At 41.5% G+C, this 19,898-nt stretch overlaps 1 protein-coding gene across 1 annotated transcript; it reads left to right on the top strand.

Moving 5' to 3' along the window:
• Window positions 1-953: 953 nt before the first annotated feature.
• On the top strand, window positions 954-18,189 carry LOC148644335 (L-fucose dehydrogenase). Its single transcript, XM_088613715.1, has 6 exons — window positions 954-1,149; window positions 7,994-8,101; window positions 8,748-8,887; window positions 9,167-9,263; window positions 11,394-11,518; window positions 12,863-18,189. The coding sequence occupies exons 1-6, from the start codon at window positions 1,065-1,067 to the stop codon at window positions 13,037-13,039; spliced, it is 732 nt and encodes a 243-aa protein (XP_088469841.1). The 5' UTR covers window positions 954-1,064; the 3' UTR covers window positions 13,040-18,189.
• Window positions 18,190-19,898: the final 1,709 nt, after the last annotated feature.

The following is a 19,898-nucleotide window of genomic DNA, read 5'->3' as shown; positions in this document are numbered from 1 at the left end:
CCTCTTGCTTGCTCGTCTTCATGAGATGTACTACACGGTGAAACAGGGAAGGTGTTTCCTGTGTTTACTGCGTCTCCTATTCCAATAAACCTCCATTCCTAAGGAAAAAAAAATCCCTCAATTTACCGCCTCCACGTTTCAGTTCAGTCACCACACAGTGTTATAGAAATCCTAGAAATACAGAAATATTGTTCCGGATTTGTGGAGTTCACTGTTGGAGCTGAAAAACCCGGACATTGCAAACTTTTCTCCGTTGATTTTTATCCCGTTTTTTGGGGGGTTTAACGTGTTCCAGCTCAGTTCTCCCCAGCCCGCACACCTGAGCCGCACAGTTTGGGGGTGAGATGAGGACAAGTGTGAGAGGGACGTGCGCGAGAGGGGCGCTGAAGACCACAAGGACAGAAACACGACGAAGGACGATTTTGTGACACAACGGCCTAGATGATGCTACACGGGGGGCATATTTCTGGGGAAATCCGTGCGCAATAAAGCCTGCCACAGATGAAGCACGGGCACGTTTCTGAGTTTCTGCACCAGTCCTGTCGCAAAATAAATGAAGATGTCCTAAACATCCCCGTACAATATCTCCGTCATCACTATAAACATGCAGAACATCATTCACAAACTTTCATATACAACTCATAACATAATAGGTCAGACAATGAACTAAAACTAAGAGATATGGGGAATCAGACTTAATGTCGATTTACAGAAAATACGATCTGTGCAGATCTATGTACGGTACAATTTTTGTTGGTGTTGAATAAGCGCAGGTATCCGAGAACAAAGATAGTAATAATTAATCGTCCGGAAGAAACTGATTCGTAATAATTCTCTGTTCAATGACATCGGTGTTGATAGAATAGCTCGGAGAGGGTAGGCTGGCCTAACACCTGCAGTGGGCTGGACTCTATCGCCAGAAAGGCGGGGCTATTATCCTATCTATGCCCATTTAAACCCCTGGATAACGTGCGCTCTCTTTCAGTCAAATAACGCTTAGGCGATTTTATTTCTATTTCTCGCCCCGCTTTTTTGGTCACCTGGAATTTGCCGCCAGACACAGGATGTCTAACTCTGACAGAGTAGTCCTGGCTCTCGGAGGTGCGGGCACCGTGGGGTCCGGGATTGTGAAAGCGCTTCTCGACAGAGGTAAGAGAAACCACTTTTAGCGTATTCTAACAATGCAGCCGCTTCGTGATACAACCAGGGCACCGGCTACCGTGCTGAAATCCCTCGTATCTCCATCACTGCACTTGCTGTGTGTACTTAGGAGTGACGTTAAGCCGGAGCACAGCCCAGCACACGCAGGGAGCAGAGTGGGACTGCTCCCTGGACCGTGCACAGGTGGCACTGAGCGCCACCTGGGCAGCGCCTCTGTCCGCTGTGAGAGGATGCTGGAGTACCTGTGCGAAACTCCTCGCAGGTGGAGCCCCAGTTCAATCCACAGTCATTGAAATGACTCCGATCAGAGCATTATGCGCCGTCGCTGGCGCGTTCCAAACGCATGTGGAGGAAAAGAAAACGTGTTAGTCTAAGGCTGGAATCTATTTTAATAGTGCGATGGATAACGATCAGTATTTTAACGATGTGTAAAGCTGTCTCATGAGTCATTTTGAAGAATCTTTTTGAGCTGGTATGAAATTATGAAGTGTATTGCATTGATTGGTGGGCTGAATCGTTAGGATAACGCTTTCAATTAATAGTTTTAAATTAAAGCTTACAGGTCGACTTCATAGTGGGTTTATTTATTAGGTGATGATGTCAGAATTAGTACGTCCTTGTTGAAAAAGAGGCACAGCAGTTTTCTTGTTTCTGATATTCTCTATAAAATATAAATCACCCACCAGAAAAAAAGAGAATAAACTTTGACAGAATATTTGTCATTGTGTTATCACAACACACCGCGGAATTCCCATCATCCAGTGTAGTACAACATAGTGAAGGTAAGCTCAGCACTAAGATGAAAACACAGTAAAAGTGGAAAAATACCATGGCAAAGACACTACAAAAAACCTTCAGAAGAAGATAGGTTTTTCTTTGTGCTTAAAGTATTTCTGTGTCCTTTTGTAGTTGTAGTTGCCGTCTACAATTAAAGTGCCAATGTAAAACCAGTGCTGCAGGGGTCATTTGTGAAACAATCTTGCCAGCGCTGAAGGGGGCATATTCCTGAAGAATTCCTGTATTCTGAAGATTTTTCAAGAATCCTATAGAAATCCCATACACAATATCCCAAATGTACAACTGCTTTCACAGGACAAATTAAGGACTCCTAATGGGAGAATTGGTAATCATGCGAAGTGATCTGTATTCACTGGCCACCTCTGAACTCCTCTTCCTATGCTTCTGAATCTTACAGGTTTTCTGTACGCGACATGCTGGATTGGTTTATTTCTAACAGGAATCTTGCAGGATTTTTCTGCAGTGTCTTTTCACAGCCTGGTATCCCTCAATTAAAAAATAAAGTGTGCTAAAACAGCTCCAGCCCAGAGTTAATACTTGGCACTAATGGCACTGAACAAGTTTGGTACATGAATTTGCAACTGAATCGTGAATCCCTGCTCTGCAAGTGTTACGGTGAAGTTCATACAAATGAAGTGAAATACAGAGTAGGTAAAACACATTTGTGGTTTGAGGCTTTCATCATACATTACCAGCACAGAACCCCAGGAATTTCCCTCTGGATATTTTTGTTTCAGTGTTTATGTGTCAGTTTGAGAGCAAGTGCCCACATTTCAGAGTTCAGAGTTTGCATATTAAAATCTGTTTCCTTCAGAGCATGATGCAAAGGAGATGTATATGATGCTAGGTTTCAAATGAAGTTAAGAACAAAATTATCTTCTTTACGAAGATACACATTTAGATACTTTAGCAAATTATTAATCACTCAAAGACATGGTACGTACCAAACCTTTTTCTGCAGGTTAGTTCAGCTATTTCTCCCTTAATGCAAAATGCATTTTTGACAAGCATTATCATTTACGTCTGCTTTTAGGTATTGCAGAGTATGTGTGAGCAGAAAGTAGATGAATGACAAGAAATGATAGAAGTATGGAGAAAGAGAGTGAATTATGTTCTATACATTTTCTGCAAATTCATTTTCTTTGTTTTCTAAGCTTGTCTAAGGAGCTTGGGTGTTTTTTGAAAGGTTTGATGCTAGGCTGGTGTCACAGATCTTTAATAACATTCATGCTACAATGTTAACATTGCTTTATGTTTGATTACTTCCATGTTGTACTATAAGTGTAACTTTAGTACCATTGAGGACTTAGATCTTTAATGTTTAACTACATATTTTCAGTTAAAATGGAGTCTAACACCAGGATTAAGGATCCTCAAATCCAGTTTTCAACTAAAGCTGAGCACATCATCATCAAATATCACACTTTCATTCTTCTATTGTAATGTGTCAACCCACAACACTAAAGCCACACCAACCCAAACCTTTGATTTGGAAGTGTCTGTTTATGGCACCATGCCTCTTTTCTCTGTGTTATTAGTTCAGGGATGTTTCTTTTTATGCAGGTCACAAACATTAGAATTTGATGTTAGGTGACAGCACAAATGCCTTGACAGCATCCTCAAGTGTGCTGCTTTCTAATTATCACAAGTGAGTGGATGACATGCTTACAGTATATCTCGAGTTTGAAACTGAAAGACTCAAAACTTCTTTAGAGGTAACCAGAGCCTAACTGGGTCCTCTGGTAAACACTTGTGATTGGTCCACGTTTACAGCAAGAGTTCAGGTGGAATAAAGTTCAGAAGACGGTGTGATTCACTGGCCCCAAGGGTGAGCATTGCTGGTCTGAAATGAAGTCTAATTGAAATTCCTGCCCAGTCTGATGCCTTTGAAGGTTTCATCAGGGTCTCCTACTGTGGATCTGTACATCATCCACATCAGTGTTTCTCAAGCCATTGCACCTGGGCTCTTAATTAGGTAATTCAGACTCTTATTCACAAAACAGAGTGATGTAACCACATCACCAGGTCTCAAAGAGGCAATCATTTGAAGAGATCTTCAATCACTGCCCAAAATATTAGGAACCCACACCCTAAAACTCATGTTTGTCCTCCATGAGCAGGAATTACAGTTTTTAAGGAATGTGGCATGTATGGTAGAACGTATCAACCAAGCCCAACCCACTCATTTGAGAAAACTTTTACTTTTTTTACTGCAGTTTATGGTAATAAAACCGAATTTGCCATAATTCTTTTTGGTCTGTTACTGAGGTAATTAGAATTTATAGTAGGCAAAGACCATAAAGGAGCATGTCTGCTATAGGCATTAAAAATGCTGACAGAAAAAATAGTCTTAGTATATTTCATTTCCTGGGAAACCCCAACCACTAATGACTTACAATGCAAAGAACACATCCAGGTTCAGGAAAGCAGTCTTTTGCTCATTCCTGTGGTGCAACCGACAGCACAAGCCCCAGCTAATTGTGTTGAACAGGCTGTGTGTATGTGGCAACTCTGTGAATGCAATTTCCACAAGCCACAGTCTGGTTCTGCAGTCTCTGTTGTGTGCCTGCTGCGCCCTTGGCAGTGCTACCAATGAGGTCTTTAAAACTGCAGTTTTAGTTTTATTGCACTTCATTAAGGCCGTCTGTAAAAATGTGGATCACAAATGAGTATTGATCATTGTAATAAATTCATTGATACAAAATGGATTCAGAGCAGAGCAGAGGGAATAGGGCTTGGCCACCCCTGCTACATAAAGTGTCTTACTAAGAAAGGAAGAGTAAAACTGCTCTGGCAAATACACATGCTCGAACGTTCCTGCATAAACAAAGAGCATCGAAGTAGGTTTACTGGCAGGATTAGACATGCAACAATCTCCTAAAACCATTTAGAGGCTAAATTGTAACATTTGTGTTTTTGTTCTTGCCAATATCCAGTCCTATGTTAAGAATCCATAAGCAAAAGAGGCCAACTTGTTTAAAGAGCCTGTCTGTAAGTTCAACACTGAGTAAAGCTCAGAGAGCTCAGTTTCAGCAGAGTACATCACCTATCTCTATCATAAAGAAGGGGGAACAATCACAGTACCTGCACTGCTGCTTTACAGCACAAACCTGTGATTGTATTCAACATCTGTATCTGCTTTTCACAGTGATTTCAGTATGCCTGCTTTGAGAAGATTCTCCCTTTTTATGATGTGATGCAAGACCTGATCACGATATCATACATAATCTTCTGCATCTTGTGCTGTAGCTTCCAGGTTTTGGAGCATTGTGTAATGTGTGTTTACCACACAGCTTGGACTGCCTTGCGAGCATGCTCTAACCTGCATGTCCTCTATTGTCCTGAAATTTACCGTCATTAAAAAAACCATGCAAAATCAGAAATTGCTCCGTATTGGAAAGGTAGTTGGGATGTAGGATGCTGTTGTATCAAGGCAGTTGTGTGCATGCTTATATTGATATGATTACGATATTTTGTTTTTTGACTTGTCATCTCAAGTGATTTACAATAAAAACTGTAAACATACAAAGGTTCATTTTTGGAAAGAGGCAATGTAGAGGAGGCAAGAAAAAATATAAGAAAGTGCCTTACTCTCAGTTTTCAACTAGAAAAAAGCAATGACAATTCTTGTTGGTTGCCTTGGCCCCCAGGCAGGTCTAACAGTTGAGTGAAGAGAAAGGGTACTCTGTGGCCTGTTGTCACCACAACAGCAGTCATTCTGTGGGTGAAAACACACCTCCCAGCTGAGAACCGCAAGGGGCTAGATCTGAGGTCACAGCAAGTTCTCTCCTTTTAAGACAAAAAATGCCCTGAGTCAGGAGAGGATCTTCTATTATTCTATTATTCTCTGTGTTGATGGAGTTCCTGCACTGCAGCCATGGCTAAACTGTGTGCTGCCAACACGAGCCAAGGGCACAGGACTAAAACTAAGTGGAAGTGTATTTAAAAGAGATAACAGGAGGCACTTCTTTACCCAAAGGGTTGTGGGAGTGTGGAACAAACTACCCTGCCAGTAGAACAATATTTTCCTGTGGCGTTGACATGTTTTTACTGTGTTTTACTACACCAGACACCGGGAATGCCAGAATATACTATCAGAGGTGTTTATACCGTATGGTTACTATAGCAACACCCAGACAAGGTGGGGGCATGTACATGTACACAGAAAGCCAGAGTAACAACAAGGTAAAATACTATTATTTGATACTATGAAACACTGTAATTATTTCTAAGTTTACCTCTCAGAGTTCCTCTCCTCTCTCTCCATGGCCTCACCGTGAAAACAGTGGTGTGTTATCAATTGTTTTCTCGTGATGAAACGTTATGGCTGTGGCTCTGAGAAGTGGTTTTGGAGCCAGAAGGACAAGGATTTCCTTTGAAGCCGTGAAGTTTAAGGAATGAAGCAGAGGTTGATGCCAGGCGTAAAAGTCGGAGGCTGAGACGTTCAGTGGTCTTGTTCTGAGTGCCCTTGCGCACAATGATTGTGTGTTTGCCAGCTTTTTTTTCCAGATCTTTTTTTCATTAGCTGCTTCCCATTAAAAGAAATAAAACAGGCGCCTATAGGTCACTGCACGTCTAGACTGTTTCTAAAGGGAAGATCAAGTAGCTGTTCATGAGGGCACAGTTGCCAAGTGTCACCCCAGTGTCACCACTGATAAAGACTTTTTTTCCCTTTTGAGCTCTGAGCTGCTAAATTAGATCACTTATTTACGCACTGGTAATTGATGAAAATCGCCATTGCTCCCACTGTCTTTATCTGGTAAGAATTTAAATAAACCCGCACCTTAATTATTAACAGGACCATCTATCAGTAATTTGCAAGAATGTAATTTTGGGGTGGGATCTTGAGGATTGAAGCTATTGCAAAATCAGAAAAATTGGGAAATTTTGGGAAGTGATACTTGCGTAAAATCTTCTAGACACACTGCAGACACCCTAGACTGGCAGGGTAACTTTCTTTGCCAACCATGTCAATGCAAATAATGATTAGCTAACTACAATGGTAGATTGATGAGTCTTTCATCTTTCATCCTACTTTACATGGCCGGTTGTGCACTACACTGACCCTCTTATGACTAGTACACTTGATATAGGAAGGGGTGGTTCTGTACATGAAAAAAACTAATAGAATTAGAATGGTTTCACCATGGGGCTGAGGTGATACAGTTTGGAGGTTACCTGTTCAAATCCTAGTTCTCCCATGGACTCCCTGTGTGTAACAACAGGCAAGATAGTGACCCTCCTTGAGCTCTGCTCATTTGACGAGACGATGATCCTTAGTTTACACCTAGCCTCTGAAAATCACTTCTAATGGCATTTGAGAAATGGACACTTCACATGATTTACCTGATAAGAACTTAATTTGATCAGTGACAAAATAAAGTTGGAAAACTGCCTCACCTGTAACTTGGGCAAAAGTGCTGTGCAGTCTGTGGGCAAGCTATGTCTTGAAAGACACTGCTGTGTGCTGTCAGTCATGCCTGAAGCTGATCAGCTTCTTTGGAAAACAGTAAAATGGTATTAGTTCTGTTACCACAGAGAATGGAAGTGTCTCTGATCAAAATCAACTAATTGTGCATCTTATAAGTTAATTTATGTACTAACAGATTGTGTTGATAAATGTACAAATATTATATAATAATGGAGAATAAAGCTGTAATTCTAATTATCCCAAAAGAGATAAACTGCCAATATAATTTAACTGTAAGTAAACCAGTAATTGCATTACATAATTAAAAAATAATAGGATTTCAGACTTACATTTCATGGGCACATACTATAGTAATTCTCATCAGCCTATAGAGCAGATAAACAGCACTGTTCGTTAATAATTGTGTTGCTAGACGCTAGATGCTTGATGGGCTCTCTGGGTTGTAAGTGATATATACGGCAGAGGTGTGACAATGTCATTAACCCCTTCGTTGAGGGATCCCAGGGAGTGAGCTTGGCAGCTCGTGCAAGTCATCCATCAGGCATATAATCGGGTGTACACACAGCATTCCAGTCGACTCACGCCTTGGCCTCCTTTGTCCAGGTTTCCGAGTGGCCGTGATCTCCAGGGATGGCAACAGACTGGAAAAGCTGAAGAACTTCATCAGCCCTTCCACCAAAGACAACCTCTATACTCTGGTGGGAGATGTAGGTAAGACACATTGGTGTTGCTTAGAAAACCTTCTCTTCTCGGGATTTCAGGTCCTGGACCAAAACAAAGACAACACGTAGTTAAAACAAAGAACAGGGGGTGCTGTGTTTACACAAATGGTTGTAGGAGTATGGAGCACGTTTTCCAGCCATGCTTAAGCTGTGTTTGAGACATGTTTACAGCTTTCTCTTAGTTTTACAAGGTGTGATTAATAGCACAATTACTATTGTTTAAATTTCATTTCTAAGCAATTTGTTAGTTTCCAAATTTGAGTCACCTGTCAAAGCCTGGCTGAAAGATAAGATACTGAAAATCCTCCACTTCAGATACAGAAAATGTATCTGTATCAGAGCTCAACAAATGGTAATTATTTACGTCTGACTATTTTTGTGATTATTCAAGTACAACTCAAAGGCTCCCTGATGCTTCACTGAGTTCTGGAAAGATGTAATCAATTTTAATTTTAGATAAAAACACCCGAAGCCAATAAGTATTTTCTGCATCCAAACTGAAACCGAAATGAACATCAGTTGTCTCTGATCCCCGTGTCAGATTTAAGCCCTGATCTGTCAGAAGAGAAGGACCAGTTGCAGTGTCCCTGTCAGTCCCCCCGGTCAATGGGTGTGTTTCTCTCCTGGTCTCCCAGGGACTGAGGAGGGAGCTGAAACAGCCAAGAACAACCTGCTGAAGAGTGTGGGCAAGGTGACGGACATCGTGTCCTCGCTGGGCTTCAGCTGGTGGCAGGGCGGCCCTCCCCATACACAGCCACTGAAGGAGCTGCACCGGGTGAGCTGGTGCTTATATACCCATTATATACTGGTGCACTGATAAGGAATGTCTGAGCCCGAGGGAAGAGCGCCGCCTACTGGTACACCACCAGTACCCCAAATGTATTACACCTAACTGAAGCAATCTGTGTGAAGCACCTCGATCAGGGGTACAATTTTTGATTTCAACCCACAATCTTCCAGTCATGTTGTATGGAGTCAGTTTTTTTTATTAAAGATGGTACAGGACATCTGAAAAATGGAGTGCTCTATTTTACCATTATCATTTCTCTCTTAGGTACTGGAAACATTAGTTCTGAGCACATTCACATCCTGGAAAGCATTTTTCCCCTTGGTAAAGGATAGTCCCAGCGGAACATACACCTTCATCACAGGTGAGTGTTTCACATCTCTGTAAGGCAGAGACAAAAAATCACATCACAGCCCATCTCTTCCAGACGCACTGAATCGCTGTTTTATTCAACCTGTTGTTTATCGGTTGCAGTGTGTTTATCAGCTGTGTATTCTGATTGTTCAACAAGACTTTGTTTCATCTTAAGTCCTTTAGAGCTGAGTTTAGGGTTGTCATGGTAAATATAAAAGTGTATCTATTATACCATCTACTCGATACTACAAGATACTTGTAAGAGAATTGTAATAGATAAGTACCACAGAACCACATGTAACTTTTTTTGTTGGCTTGATGTGTGTCATCATTTACAAAACACCTGTAGTTCAGCTCTTCAGATCAGCATCGCTATGGCATTTGCACCGACCCGGCTTTCCCACATGGGAACGTGTCTGACCTCGAATCCACGCTTCTTTCCAGGAAATGTCAAACTCTGCTCATGAACGCTTGGGCTAGTTTAATGGGAGACACGTTTGCACAAATTCATGACCAATTAAAGAAAACGGTCATTTACTGAACTGGCAACTGAATTACTGAAAACATCTTTCGGACATACGGTATAGGTCTGTAGAGTTGAAATCTTCTTCATTACCCACTTCATAGCAAGCATTTAGAATTTTCCAAACATAGTGAAAAGGAGTATCGCCACATGCCGTGACAACTATTTGAATTAATAGAACTATAGCTCAGTCCTCCTTCCTTGCACATTCCTGCATCTGAAGATTTCAAACTGAGCATCAGGGTTTGTATAAAGGCCTAGCTGTAGCAGCATGGAGAGACGGCAGATTAAAGGTTGTTTTGAACATAAACCCTGTTGTACTTCTGTTGGTATTCTGTGACCTGTATTCAACCCGACTCAAGTTAGCCTGAGGCAAAGCTGTTAATTGAAGTACAAGCGTGACATATTTTATTGCTTACCTGTCACACACCTTAAAAAACAAAAATATAGCAATATACAGTTTGATATGGCCATATGTAGCACCTTGTAAAATAAACATGCAACTAAGTTCTTGTTATTTCTGAGATGTTTGGCCAAATGTTGGAATTACACATTTAAAAACTAGTCTGGATGTGAACTTACAAGCACCATATAAGAGTTGTAGCAGCAATTCACAGTGACAAGCTGGAGAACAATTTATTCAGCAGGGCATTTACTGGATCAGTGAAGTCAAAGTCTCTTGCTCAAGGGAAAAACAGCCTCAGCCCCCTAGGACTGAAACCTACAGCCCTCCAGTTCAGAATCCTAGCCACGGATCCACACTGAAGCCAACAGGAGGCGACACAGAGCTCTGTAGTTGGGAAACCCTTGCTACTTGTTCACTCGCAGACCTGTCTGACACTGTGAGCAGGTGTGCTGTTTGTAGAAAAACACCCAGGACTACTCAACTTGTCCCTCCAGTCCATCTGTGCCACAAGTTTGCTACAACCCTCTCCTTGATTAGTTCAACTGATAAGCAGTAGGATCAATAGAGCGGTAAAGGACTTAGTTACATCACAGTACAGCAATGGAGCTAACTGGTGGGGCTCCAGTTGAGTAGCCCTGGCCTATAACAGGTACAACAGCAGAACCATACTCATTCCCGCATGGCTGCAGACTGTACCAGCTTTCATTCCTACCTGAACGCACCGTAATTAAAACGTCTTTCAGGGCCTCTGACAGCTGACAACCTAAAAGGCATGCTTGTTTCAAAACACAGAGGGCAAACACCTCTTGAGTTTTTACTACCTGAAGCAGAAGGGACCCCACAGTCCTCTGGTCTTCTGGACCACTGCAGCCCCCCGCACTCAAACTGAATTTGAGACTCCTGGGAATTTTAGGAAACCCCAATCTGAAACTAAATAATCTTAGACCTAAACTTAACTTTATGAAATAATCTCGAGACCTGAGATGTGGCAGGAAACAATTCCAACCATCAGTTAAAATGGGACTCCAAACCCGCCATAGCAGATATCACTTAAAGAGAACGCCTTCCAGCTAATAGCTTGAGAGACTTGAGCATGTCCTCATCTCACTTCACCTAGTAAAAGGGGTAGCGTTTGTGGGCCGGAGGAGGCCCGTCTCTGGCAGTCTCAGCACAGGGACGCTCCTCAGGTGCCTGGGTGCCGTGTGTTTCAGGTGGCGCGGGGGAGAGGCTGCTGATGCCCGGGACGGGGTTCCTGACCCTGGGGGCAGCGGCCACGCTGGCGTTCTGCCAGGTGGTGAGGGAGGAGTACCCAGAAGTGCCATGCAAGCTGAACGAGGTGAGTCAGCCTCAGGGCTGCCCAGTGGTCCCGCCCGGGCTTGCAGTGAGCTGAGTTTGCACATCGCTCCTGGTGCTGTGTAAGCCCTGGTTTCAAAGAATCACTGATTTCCAAACGCTGAAGTGAACAGAGGCTGTTGACAACACAATCTTCTCCTCCTTATGGAATAATCTGGATTTAGCACAGACCTGCATACTGGACTTCAAGAGGCTCGTTCCATCAGCTGTTCGGAGAGAGAATTCTTAGCATGTTTGCAGATTGCATTTTAAAGTGCTGAATGAGCACATCAGGACCTGCTTCTTGGAAAGGATCATTAATGCCCAGACTCTATTAAAGCTATTTGCTGTGTGTGAGGACAGGGCAGGCAGCGGTGGTGTTTGTCCACCTGTGGATACAGTAGCACTGTGTTCAGAAGGCAGTGGTCTGACTATGTATGTATGGCATGTATTCCATTCCCACAGACCTTGCAATTAAAATCCCATTGCAAGACCAGGAAGGCGCCCATCAAAAGAAAACCTTGACGTGTCTTTATTGTTTTCATCTCCTGAAAATGTTTTGAGCGATTAATTTGTTTCAATTTGTCCCATGCCGAAACAGCTTCCAATAGATCTGTCCCCATCCCCCTATCATTCACTTTTCCTGGGAACACAAAGAGCATTGTCTTAGCTCTGCGATGAGGTGTGCCCTGGTGCGCTCTCTCACAATGCCCACTTGATTTGCGTTTCAGCCCAAATTTCAATCACGGGCTTGCTGCCAATCCAAACACTGTCTTGTGAATCACCGTTTAGACAGCAGTGTGTGTGGGGGTTAAATGGTTTTCATTCTGAGTCACGGCTCCCCAGTGACCGCAAAACTCGGATGATTAACAGTGAATGCCTTTGCGGTCAGCTTCAAACGCTCAGGGACGGTGGGACAGAGGATCTGTTGGTGTGCTTGTGTGAATGCCTTCATGCACATAATGAGAAATGAAATCAATCAGTAAATAATAAGAGAACCTCTCTCCTGAACGTCCCTCACAATTACAAGGATGACTGTAATTGACACCTTTCTTTGAAATATCATCCATATGGATATTAATTTAAACAGGATTGCTATACTAGAAGCCGTAGCATAGAGAATACAAGTATGTAATGTGTGAGTCGTCTCGGGCTGGATGGTTTGCACCATAGGTTTGAAGTTGTCTTGTGTAGTAGAAGTCTCTCCTATTCTGTGAGAAAGCCACCATCTTGGCTCAAGACACACCACTGGAGCTCGGGTTTGGAGCCAAGATGGCGGCAGAGCCAACTCTCACTACATCACACCCCTCTCGCTCAATGAGTATTCTGTGTGCATTGTGCTCAACAGGTGAAGGTCAACACAGGAGTGGCCACCCCAGACCGCATGGGACCTGGGTACATAAACCATCTGGACCTGGGGGAAGCTGTGGCTTCACTGGTGGAGAAGAGAAACTCTTCGCACAAAGTCTTCAGTGTCAACACCCCCGCGGATCTGAAGACCGTCATCCTGGAGGGCAAGGCCTAGGAACCCCGCTGGGGTACAGCTTCGAGAACCTGAGCATGACGCGCTCCCACATCCATCCCGAATCCCGAGGGGTTTGCATTTTCCCTTTTGTTTTTGACAGATCTACCCGCCACGATCAATCAGTGCATTAAGACGTCCCCACTTCCACATTAAGAAGCATTCTGCATGTCCCGAACCCCAAGAGTCAGGATGAGCTCAGTGTTCAATGCCTGTAGACCTTTGATGTGATTTCCAGTTAATTATAGAATTGCCACTTTTCAGGAAAAAAAAATGTATGGGAAAGTCTGTGCTGGGCTAAAGAACTAAAAGAATGTTTCAGGAATCTGCATGAGTGAAGCTGTCTGATACAGGATCAGGGGTGAGCAGAAAGCACACTTGTCTGTGATATAACAATCCTTACAGTGCAGGCCAGGGAATATTTAAAAAAGGTTAGACTTAGCTGAAAAGGAAATTTGACAGCCAAGATCACCATTCACTCTGCTGAGAATCCATCCCTTGCATCTACCACTGTAGAAATGTGTGTATCAACCTCAAAGAGAAAAGCAGATCAGTCACCATTGTTCTAAACATTACACAGTGCTCTGTCTGATAATGCACGATCCTTCCCCATATAAAAGAACAGTATTACCCTGTACTTTATCTGGGTGCATAGTAGATTTGATTTTTTTTTATTCTTGTCAGACAAAATAATTACTTCACTTAATGCATTTTAAATAAGTGTATCTAGATTCATGTTTTCATTTTTTCTCCTGCCAAAGGTGTATTGTCAGTTGTCAGATGGAAAAATGTTGATTTTGTTTCTCAATCACAGTAGTAACTCATACGTGCTGAGCGGCAGCTGAAGACCATTGGAATGAAGCACACTTATTAAACGTTTGCTCCTTTGCTAAGATTTACTCCTCTTGTTTTTGGAATTGGGCACAGGCTCTCAGCTATTGAAGCTGTACAAAGAGCAGAATGAGGACTAGGAACACAAATGATACTGCACTAACATGCCTGTATGGTTACTGTCACAGTATATATCAGGCGTTTTTTTTTTGCCAGACAGAAAAGCTGGAGCATGTCTAATGCTAAAGTGTAATACGCAGAAACTTGTCCAGTTAAGTGTTTCAATAAGTGATTCTAGAATTATACCATCTTGCACACAGGTCAGTAGCAATACACATTAAAGGCAATCATCAGTAATCTGTGGTGATTGTATCCATATCCTGTACTGTCCAAAACAAAGCATTTTCATTTTCTAAAGCTTTTGGCATGAAGGAGTAATTTTCATTTATTTACCAGTTTCTATTCAGAATCGTGTTAGAGTGCTGAACTGAAGAAGCTAACAGGGACTCACAATACACATATTAATTTAATACTGTGAAACTTAGTTTGATAAGGAGACACAATTTGCACTAACACTGTCCTCTTGTTAGCACATAAGCCTCATGCTTTGTTATTTTTAAAATTTGTTCATATAAAGGAATTCCAGTCAAACCATGTTTACGCGTCACTGTAATTTTTTTTAATGGGCATAAAAACAAGATGCCCAAAGCACTTAAAGATGAGTAGAGAATTCAGCGAAGATACCCTGCAGAGTTTGTTCGTGCAGGTCCATTGAGATACAGATCTGCCTCCGAGCTTGGTGAAATGGCTGTGGGTAAAAGTAATTGCTTTTGCATGACAGTCTCCATCGGTCCTCTGTATTGCATCCAAAGTTGAGCCGTGTTTGTCGTAGTCTATGCTATACCGAGGAGTCTTGTACTGCAGTGTAGCTCTCATGGCAAAACACAAAAGAGAGACAAAAGCAGTGACTTTAATCTCAAAGTAGTCATGAAACAGTGACATTGGATCCTAATGGCCTCAAATTCACACATCCAGGAACCCAGTATTGTCTAATCCAAAGGATGGCACATTCTGCAGCTCATTCTCTCCTATCACTATACTGGGTCGTTGGTTTGGAAAGTCTGATCCACAGGGAAGAGTGCCACCTACTGGTCCACTAATATCATTTACGGCAGGAGCCTGGCTTTCCTGGGAGGGCTCACATCCTAGGCATAGTTTTGCTGAGGTCAGGCTACAAGTTGGTGTCCATACTCTCAGAACTCTTTTACCACTGGTTATGAGTTTAAATAGGTATAGCAAAGGTATGGCTGGAATGGATACCAGCTCTCTAACTCTGCTCCTGAAGGCCCATATCCATGTGGTTTTCAGGGGGAAGTTGCAAACTGTTATCTGAAAACAACATCATTAACAGTGCATGTTGATGACTGGAAGTACACACATAGCACACACAAGGGGCTGCGTCTTATTGATAAACACAGCAAGATTTATTTGTAAACTTCTTTGTGGAATAACCACACCACAGCATCGGAGATTTGAGCCCCCTGCTGGGCACTTCTAAAATTCTCTTCCATCTTATCCCCCATGTGAAAACAGAAGGAGCAGCTTGTTTGCAAGAGAGGTTTCATCTCATCACACTAAAGAGACTTAATTCAGAACAGTTTTTTTACTAACAAATTTAGATTCAACGTGTTCCAGATGAGAAACATTTGAATGCAAAGCTCCAGCATTTCTGAGGATTAATATTCTCAGAAAAACAAAAGAAACTCGTATGACAAGCTCTGTTAATCTTGGGCGGGGGGCAGTAAGGTTTCAACTCATATTTAGCAAAACCGTGCTGGATTCTCCAGTTATTGAAGTCAGATTTGACTTGAAATTTAAGGAGTGTGAGACTTCACGCTTCTGAGTTCACAGAGACATGACGCTTCTGCCTCTTGCTAATCTATTTTTTCACCTGTCGTTGTGGCTCCTGTACAGATAATATAATCTTTGAAATGGGGAAACACTTGATAGCTTGTAGAAATAGTCTCATAAAAATATTATTTGCAATATTACAGCAGAGTGTGTAATACTCTGCTGTAATATTGCAAATAATATATTGCAGGCAGCTCCCTGATTTATATTTTCCCCCTTGGAGTGTTCAGCACTTTCCTCAAAACTAATGGACAGGTTTCTTTTAATTCTGAACCACAGGCCCCTGGTATTTCACACTTTTCCCATTTTCAGAGGAACTGAGGAGGGCTGATTTCTCTTAGGATTGTACTTAGGGTTCAAAGGAAATATTGAAATCTTGCTCTAGTCATAGTAATGATTAAACAGTGCATCTGTATCTTCTTATAAAACTTCACAAACTCCTTGTGCTCAAATCCTTCTATGAAAACCCACAAAAAGTACAGTCATAGATTAAAAGAGATAGTCAGCTTTCTTTTCTTGTTTCATTGGGTTAATACACCATTGAGACATCTTCTAATCCTACTTTTCGTTTCAGTGTTAAAGCTCTATTCCTGTAACCTGAGTCTTCGACTACATTCCAAATATAGAATTCTTTGAATCATGCCTTATAATTACAGTCTCAAATAACAAAGAAAAGGTGTGAATGAAAATATAAAAAAAGACCTAAGCAATAAAAGCAAATTTAGATTTGTGAAAAAAATACTGGTTCAGCGCAGTTTGTTGTAATCCATCAAACAGTCCTATACCTGCCCACTGGTACCTTTGAATACTGAGGTTATACGGTGACAATGTTATTTTGCCTTACAAAAGAGCTTCGGTGGAGTTATAATGTGCTAAAGCATTTTGCACATTAGGCATCCTACAAAGTTCACATTGTTCACAGACCTTTTTATCCTATCAGGACATGCTTATAGACCCCGTATTGTACCAAGTGCTGATAAAAAGGTGCAAGCGGACATGATCATCAGTGATTGTCAGTGATCATGCTGTAAGGTCAGGCAGAGTCTGAGAATGATACTCCGCCGCACAGCGCTGAGAGGGGGTGTCTTATTGGAGAACACAGAAGGTGCAGTGAAAGCGTTGTCTTTCACCGAAGCATGCAGCTGGCCTGACTGCACGCTGAAGGGATGAGATTCTCAGGTGCATGTTGAGTGGCAAATTTACTGACTATACAAGCACTGAAGCTTACGCTACCCTACCAATACGGCAGAATTAAAGGTCCAAGAAAACTAAAACAATACTGTAGATGCTCTACTGTACAAAAGAATCTTGTGGCACTGATTAGAAATAATACACAACAAAGTAAGCCAAATGTTAGCAGAGGATGTTTAGATAGAAGTAACACAAATGTGACTAAGCTTTTTGTAATTCTTTTAGTTCACTTCTAACAAAATGCCATCTATTTTTTAACTTTTGTTTTCATCTATACAGTTTAGTTCTGTATTCTTATTCTATGCAATATAGCCAATTCAGGTGTCACCTCACTGCACACAGCTGACCTAGAGGGGCTTTAATTTCTTCTGAAGTCCAGCAGATCCCAGCAGTCGACAGACATGGTCAGCTCCTCAGCTGAGAGCACAGGGCTTGTCCTTTCAAACTCTTAGTCTTGTGCTGCTTTTCTTCTTATGTCTGGGAGCAGATGCTGTGGTATGTGTAAAAATCCAAGATGTGTCATAACTAAATTGTCTTTCCTAACTCACAGTGCCATGCCTTTCCATGTAAAGGTACAGAAATGGGTGCATGAGAATGTAACATTTTGATAGGCTTTTTTAATGACACTTGTTATAGGCCCTGAGCGTATCCACTTAATAAGGATAAATTCAGTATTTAAAACAGTGCACTCCTGATTGCATCTTCCATACAAAATGGCTTGGTCAATTTTATAAGACAATGTACACAGCCAAAAAAGAAAGCTACAATATACGGATTTTAATCCTACCAGATTCCTTGCTTATACGACAAGTGTCTTTACCAGATATTCACTAGAAGAAGAAAGCTAGGGTAAGCAGTGAATTGTTGGGGTCCACTTTGTGCTGCAGCTGCTCACAGAGGGAATGCATCACATCCTGGGTGACCAAAAGCTTTAAAGCCTGAAGTGTCCAAACAGAGTCCACAGCCAGACCAGTCCCCACAGCACTGTTGTGTGTGTGAATTGTGGTTTTGTATTCACCCATTACAAATAGATCACGGTGTACTAACGTGTTTGGAAGAAACATGCTTGTCTGTTGTAATGTAAACTTTTCTTTAACAAAATACACAGCATGGTTACATCTCACATTTCTGGCTTCTTTATAAAGGACAATACACTATTTGCAGAGACACACTTCTGCTTGCACGTTTTAATAAATTCCTGTTTGTAAAGAAAAAAAAAACAGCTTGTGTCAGTGTTCTGATTTTTCATCACATCATTTCCTCTCCAGCAAAAAAATGCATTTTTACTTTATAACACTAGAAGGGAACTAAATGTAAAGCACTTAAATCTGGATTTTACATGATGTACAAACTGACCTGGAAAAATGTCAGACAGAAAGGAATCCCCTGTCACTTTACTGTATATAGTTATTAGTTTTAATTAGTCTTGGTTGAGTAGACACATAAACTCTCCACACAAAACACTCCATCGGAAAAGGATTCAGATGTTTTTGGCTTGTCCAGAACTACAACCTGAGAACTGTCCGGGCCAATCGCAGACCAATCCACAGAAAGTACAGGAAACAAGGGAATTTTTAAGGAAAGATTAACTCTTGTGTAAAGCTATGCATCTTATACTGTATTCCTATTGAATTTGTTTTGAGATAGCAACATGCAAAAGAAAAAGTGGGAAAGCAAAAGTCATACAGCACATCTGCTTTAAAGAATAAAATGCTGCATAGTAAATCAATTCAAAATGTAAATCAATCAAAATGTTAAGTTGTCTTATGAACAAAGATTAATATCGATTTAGACAGTGTAAATGAGCCTCCCCTCTTGGAACAGAAAGAGAGTTTGAAAATTATTGTCAGTACTGAAACAATTGACTTACACTTAACCTATGTGAACATTGACAGGAAAGCCACTCAAACTGGGGGAGAGCTACGTTTTTCATCATATCTGCTTTAAAAGTCTCCACGGAAGCACGTGGTACTAGATTAATACACATCTGACCCCAATCCCTGTATGCTGCATGGGAAACAATCCCTGCCATGTTAGCACCTACTGTAGCCTTCGGGCCCAATCGGTTGATGTGACTGATCCAACGCCAAGGGAATCAGGCCAGCTAGTCAGAGCCTGACCCTCTGGAACTGTCCTGACCTTTGACCTGAAGACAATGCACGCATGTCTCCGACTTTGATCCCATCCAGAAGCATTCTTACACGACATGTTCAGTGTTCACAGGGGTTTTCAGGCTGGGAGGTGTAGTTCACAGCCCGCTCCATCACTTGATGGCGGCTCAAGACAGCACTCTCACACCTGCTGGGATTCAGTATTTATCACTTAAATGATCATTAGCTGGTCATGTAGTTTCTCTCTTCTGGTGTTAGCTAAAGGGTGTTATTATTACTACAATTGTTTTAAAACTTTGACCCTGCTGCTAAGATTTAATAGTCTAAATAATCATAATACAAAATGTCTGGGATTTTGTATTATGTGTTAAAATGCTGACTGAGTTCTACGTTCTATTGGTTCCAAAGAAACAATTAAAATAAACAACTTGCTGGTAATGTGTGTGGCAACATTTTAAACATTGTTGCAACATCAGCTCAATCTTTTTTTAATTGTCTGAAGGAGCCGCAGAAATAAAAAGGAAATAATTGGTAACAACTGTTTCCTTTCCTGTCGTATTGAAATATTCAATACCAGTGAAGACTGTGGTAACAAAAGCCTAAGATCAATCGAAGAGTTTTCATGACTCAGGTTTTGAACTGACAAATGGAAAAAAATAAAAGCTGCTGTTATGTGTTCAGAGATATTTTAAATCAACATTAGTCATTTAAATGAAGAAAAAATGCAAAGGAAAGTTACAGGAATGTCAAATTATTGCCGTTAGTGCACTCTCTGAATCCCTGGATATTTCATTTCAAGTTTAGTTCAGCAGTGATTT

This window comes from Lepisosteus platostomus, chromosome 20 (assembly GCF_059453375.1).
Source record: "Lepisosteus platostomus isolate fLepPlt1 chromosome 20, fLepPlt1.hap1, whole genome shotgun sequence".
Taxonomy (NCBI): domain Eukaryota; kingdom Metazoa; phylum Chordata; class Actinopteri; order Semionotiformes; family Lepisosteidae; genus Lepisosteus; species Lepisosteus platostomus.
Note: the sequence above shows the minus strand (reverse complement) of the source record. Positions and strands in the feature narration are given on the sequence as shown.

Coding starts and splice junctions, on each gene's coding strand:
- LOC148644335 (XM_088613715.1), top strand. CDS start 1,065: ATGTCTAACTCTGACAGAGTAGTCCTGGCTCTCGGAGGTGCGGGCACC. Junction 8,888..9,166: donor CACTGAAGGAGCTGCACCGG/GTGAGCTGGTGC, acceptor TTTCTCTCTTAG/GTACTGGAAACATTAGTTCT. Junction 11,519..12,862: donor TGCCATGCAAGCTGAACGAG/GTGAGTCAGCCT, acceptor TGTGCTCAACAG/GTGAAGGTCAACACAGGAGT.